Source organism: Urtica dioica, chromosome 10 (genome assembly GCF_054948205.1).
Source record: "Urtica dioica subsp. dioica isolate 48M chromosome 10, U.dioica_male_clone48M_v1_H2, whole genome shotgun sequence".
Classification (NCBI taxonomy): Eukaryota; Viridiplantae; Streptophyta; class Magnoliopsida; order Rosales; family Urticaceae; genus Urtica; species Urtica dioica.
The window spans coordinates 5300729-5305832 of NC_142765.1; the positions used below are offsets into that span (position 1 = coordinate 5300729).

The 5104-nt window shown below is 35.4% G+C and overlaps 1 protein-coding gene and 1 pseudogene across 1 annotated transcript; both read right to left on the minus strand.

Moving 5' to 3' along the window:
• Positions 1 to 232: 232 nt before the first annotated feature.
• Positions 233 to 3086, minus strand: LOC149383223 (uncharacterized). The gene is made up of 6 exons (XM_089627717.1): positions 2909 to 3086; positions 1968 to 2260; positions 1643 to 1877; positions 1417 to 1502; positions 720 to 1334; positions 233 to 646 (listed from the first exon to the last, which is right to left on the minus strand). The coding sequence occupies exons 1-6, from the start codon at positions 3084 to 3086 to the stop codon at positions 233 to 235; spliced, it is 1821 nt and encodes a 606-aa protein (XP_089483843.1).
• Positions 3087 to 3101: 15 nt separating this feature from the next.
• LOC149383224 (secreted RxLR effector protein 161 pseudogene) lies at positions 3102 to 3563 on the minus strand (annotated as a pseudogene).
• Between the last annotated feature and the right edge of the window lie 1541 nt (positions 3564 to 5104).

Sequence of the window (5104 nt, forward strand, 5' to 3'; positions counted from 1 at the left end):
GTTATTTACAACTTATATATATTAACAAATCGGCGGTTTGATCATATTTACATAGGTGTACTTAACCCTATAGATATCCATTTACCGTAGTTATATTTACAGAGTAATTAATATTTTAAAATTGTAAGGAATAAATAAATTTCAAACAAAAAAGTTAAACAGCTTTATTAGTAAAAACAATAGTTCAACAATAAATAGCATCTTAAAAAACAGCAGCTAAAAAACAACATGACTACACACATCCTCTTTTATTGTGACCTAGTTGTCCACATTTGCTACATCTTTGACGATATGGCTGAACTCTTTCCGACTTGGAACGAAACATTTTCTCTCTAGGTCTCCTAGCTAAATGTTTCTGAACTGGTGGTGGTATTGTCACAGCATCTACTGGCAGATCCCAAACTCCATCATGGCAAACAGGAACTACATCTACGGCATACGTTGCACAATAATTTTGTTGAGAATAATATGCAGGTACATAATCAATGGGCCTCAAATTCCTACGATATAAAGCAGCTACAGCATGAGCACAAGGAAAGTCTTCTAGTTGCCAATAATTGCAACTGCAATATCTAGTATTGGTGTCAACAATCAAACGTCTAGCACCGTCAACAACTTCAAACTGACACTCATTAATAGCATAAACCTGTAAATAGTTGAACGTTAGTAAATATCAATGTTATTTACAATGATTTACACAACATACATTATAAACTTACGTTCATAGTCCTTGCAGCTTCTTGAGACTCAAATAGCACCTTGAGACCAGTATTTGTAAGGCCGGATTGCATTTTTGGAATGAGAAGTCTTTTCTTATTGAACCAATCTTGAATAAGGCTACGATAACACAAAACCAACATGGCCACAGGCCAACCCCTTGCTTCTCTCAAAACTGCATTCAAGCACTTCGAAATATTGGTAGTCATCACATTAAACCTATTCCCTGGAAAATGACTTCGTGACCACAATTCTGGATCGGCCCGCAACAAATATTTTTTGATCTTTTTATTAGAGCAGGAGATAATGTTCAAAAAGAAATCAAACTCTTTCGGCGTGTAAGCCTTAGCACACCTATAAAACAGAGGCTGAATGAAAGACTTCCCAAATTTTGTTTTCACATTAGCCCATAAGTGTTGCATGCATATAGCAAATTTGGCCTCAGGAAACACATCATGAACTGCCTTAGGGATTGACAAATTTCTATCTGATACAAATACCAACTCCTCCTTGACCCCATAAACATGCCTCAATTGCACCATGAACCAATTCCAAGATTTGTCATTTTCAGAATCAACAATACTGAAAGCCAGTGGGAACAAATGATTATCCCCATCCTGAGCAGTCGCCAAAAGTAACGTACCATGTGATTTCCCTTTCAAAAATGTGCCATCCACCGAAATAACTGGCCTACAATACTAGAATCCATGCACTGACGCCCCAAGAGCCAAGAAAAAAATATTTGAAAGACTTATCAGGATTAACTTCTGTAACACAATATGAACCTGTGTAAATATAAAAACAGTAAATCAGTTATGACATATTAACTGCCAAAGTTGTAAATAAATGTAAATACAAATGCAACTCAACATATATTTCCATAAAAAATCAAATGCATAAGGTGATACTTAAAAATCGAAAATACCTGGATTCTTTTCAACAATCAAATCACCAATTATAGGTAAATGACTGTATGATTTTTCGTAGTCACCACGCAACTCTTTTAGCACCTCTGCACGTCCCTTCCACGCCTTGAAATAACTAGTATCAACTTTATATCGAGACTTCATTATTTCAACAACACCAACTGCTGAAATTTTGTCAGCCATTGAGCCCCTAAAATCATCTTGAATACACTTGCTTATCAACGACGACGACGCCTGCTTATGTTTATGAACAATAGAAGATCCGTAACAATTATGATCTTTTACAAATGTCCTAATAACCCACATATTTGATGAAGAACATACAGACGCTCTCATAATCCAGCAACATCCAACATTCAAACATACAATAGTATATCGGGTTTTGCTAGATCTCTGAACCCGGAATTCAAAGTTACCACGAAGTGCAATCATGCTCATAGCAGCCACAAGAACATATTTTCGCGTAAATACGTTATTGACATTAACGTCAAAATTCATTAGGAAGTTTTTCAAATCAAGATCATCGTAACTAACAGTTTGTAAATCATTTAAATTACATTCTGTATTTACACCACCTAAATTGTGAATCTCCCGCCACTGGCGTTCAAAAAGCTTAACTGCATTATAACACCAACGTAAATATTCGTAAATAAACTGTGATAAACCTCAAGAATGAAATCAATATTAAAAAAACTTTCATCACCTGACTCAATAAGCGAAAAACCAGACATGACGAGAAGAGAAATGTAACAACGTTTGAAAAATTCTGGGCTTTATGAACAAGAATTTAAATAATAAACGAGGGAATACGTATCTGGCTGATAATATCAAAACAAATATATAAACAGAAACAAATAAAATACAACTTCCACGCCCATTTAATCCCTAAAATAAAGGAAAACATATATTGACCAGATCATGTTCACATTATATTGGGAAACAATTCAAATAAATTCGGGAAAACATTTATACCGAAAATTCAAAATTGAAATTCAAAATTCAAACGCACATGGGCAATTTTCGGAAATAAAAAACCTATTATTGGGCCACGTCATCAGCATGGCTATTTACTTAGTATTTACAAAACCTTGGCTAAATAGCAAATCATAAGGTTTGATTTGGCTATTTTGCTAATTTTTTGTATATTTATTCTACGTCCACTTAAACGATATTTCTCGATAAATAAAAAATGAATGTGCACAACCATATATGAAAATAAAAGTACCGTACAATGAAAGATTACATTATGGAACCAAGTCCAATACTTTCTACATGATCCTTAAATTTCTTTAGTGGCATGCCTTTAGTTATAGGATCAGCAATCATCAAATCAGTGCTAATGTGTTGGATGATCACTTTGTCATCTTTAACACGTTCTCTTATGACTAGATACTTGATGTCGATGTGCTTGCTTCGACTTCCACTTTTGTTATTCTTAGCCATATAAACAGCATTGAATCAGTACAACTTTAACGGCCTAGAAATAGAGTCAATAACTGTAAGCCCAGATATGAAACTCTTCAGCCAAACACTGTGTGATGTAGCTTCAAAACAAGATACGAACATAGCTTCCATAGTGGAAGTAGAAGTTAATGTCTGCTTAGTGCTTCTCCAAGACACGGTTGCGCCAGCCAGCATAAAAACATATCTTGAAGTCGATTTTCTCGAATCCATGCAGCCAGAGAAGTCAGCGTCAGAGTAGCCAACCACCTCCAATTCTTCCGTCCGTCTGAACATAAGCATGTAGTAATTTGTTCCTTTAAGGTATCTCATAACCTTCTTTGCAGCTTTCCAGTGGTCAAGACCTGGGTTACTCTGATATCTACCCAATACTCTAACATCATATGGAATATCGGGTCTGATACAACCCTGAGCATACATAAGGCTTCCTACTACGGAAGCATATGGAATATCCTTCATTTGTTTCCGTTCAAGGTAATTTTTTTACATTGATCCAAGCTGAATTTGCTGTCCTTCACGGTAGGGGCTACACTTGGTGAACAATCTTTCATCAAATATCTCTCTAGAACTTTGTTGATATAGGTATCTTGAGACAAATCCAAAATGCCTCGTGATCTTTCTCTATGTATGTTAATGCCAATGACATAAGATGCCTCACCCATATCTTTCATATCAAAGTTCTTTGAAAGAAATTGTTTCACCTCATACAACATTCCATTATTATTAGTCGTTAGCGAAATATCATTCACATATAAAATAAGGAAGCATATCTTACTCCCACTAACCTTTTGGTATATACATCGATCCATGAAGTTATCTTTAAAACCGAATGAAGTGATAACATTATGGAACTTTAAATACCATTAGCAGGAGGCTTGTTTCAAACCGTAAATGGATTTATTAAGCTTGCAGACTAAATGCTCATCATCACTATAGAAGAATCATTCAAGTTGTTTCATGTAAATCTCTTCCTCTTGATCTCCATTGAGGAATACCGTTTTCACATCCATTTGATGTAGTTCAAAGTCGAAGTGAGCTACTAATGTCATAATTGTGCGAATAGAATCTTTCTTTGATATGGGAGAAAATGTATCTGTGTAATCGGTTCCTTCTCTTTGAGTAAACCCTTTGACTACAAGTCTTGCTTATGTCTCTCGATGTTGCTTTGCGAGTCTTTCTTTGTTTTAAAGACCCATTTGCATCCAATGCCATTTACACTATAAGGCAACTCGACGAGATCCCATACATGTATAGTTGCCATAGAGTTCATCTCCTCAATCATGGCTTTGTACCATAAGTTAGATTCTTTAGAACTTACAGCTTGTTAAAATGTTTCGGGATCATTCTTGGCTCCTATGTTGCAGTCTATTTCTAACAAATACACTTCATAATCACTAGGGATTGCTGATCTTTTAACTCTAGTAGATCTTTTCACTATTGCTTCATCATTATCTTGAGGATCTTGTTGTTCAATCGGTTGTTTGATTGGTTGATCAACATGATCTTGATCAGCAACTTGATCTAAGGATCAGCATTATTAGCTTGTGGAATTTCAACAACTGGTTGTCTTACACACGATTGAGCTTGAGGAATGTGTATGATAATCAGTCTATTACTTGAACTAGAAGGTTGAATTTCAATGTGATCTAATGCAGAGAATGAGTCACGCAGTTGGTCAATCTTACTAATTAAGTGATTCTCAAGAAATTTCACATTTCTTGATTCCACAATCCTAGTACTGTGACATGGACAATAGAATCTATAAGATTTAGACTTTTCGGCATATCCAATGAAATACCTACTAATAGTCCTAGGGCCTAGTTTCTTTTCTTGTGGATTATAAATTCTTACTTTGGAAGGACATCCCCAAACGCGTGTATGTCGCAAACTAGGTGTCCAACCTTTGAATAACTCAAAAAGTGTCTTTAAAAAAGCCTTGGTTGGAAATCTGTTTAATATATACACAACCCTCTTTAGTGCTTCAGTCCACAAGAATTGAG

Bases quoted from the DNA above. Each gene is read 5' to 3' on its own strand.
- LOC149383223 (XM_089627717.1), bottom strand. From the start codon at position 3,086: ATGGCTAAGAATAACAAAAGTGGAAGTCGAAGCAAGCACATCGACATC. The intron at 2,261-2,908 runs GTATTGGACTTG...GTTATAATGCAG, and splicing joins ATTTAAGGATCATGTAGAAA to TTAAGCTTTTTGAACGCCAG. The intron at 1,878-1,967 runs GTATGTTCTTCA...AAACATAAGCAG, and splicing joins GCTGGATTATGAGAGCGTCT to GCGTCGTCGTCGTTGATAAG.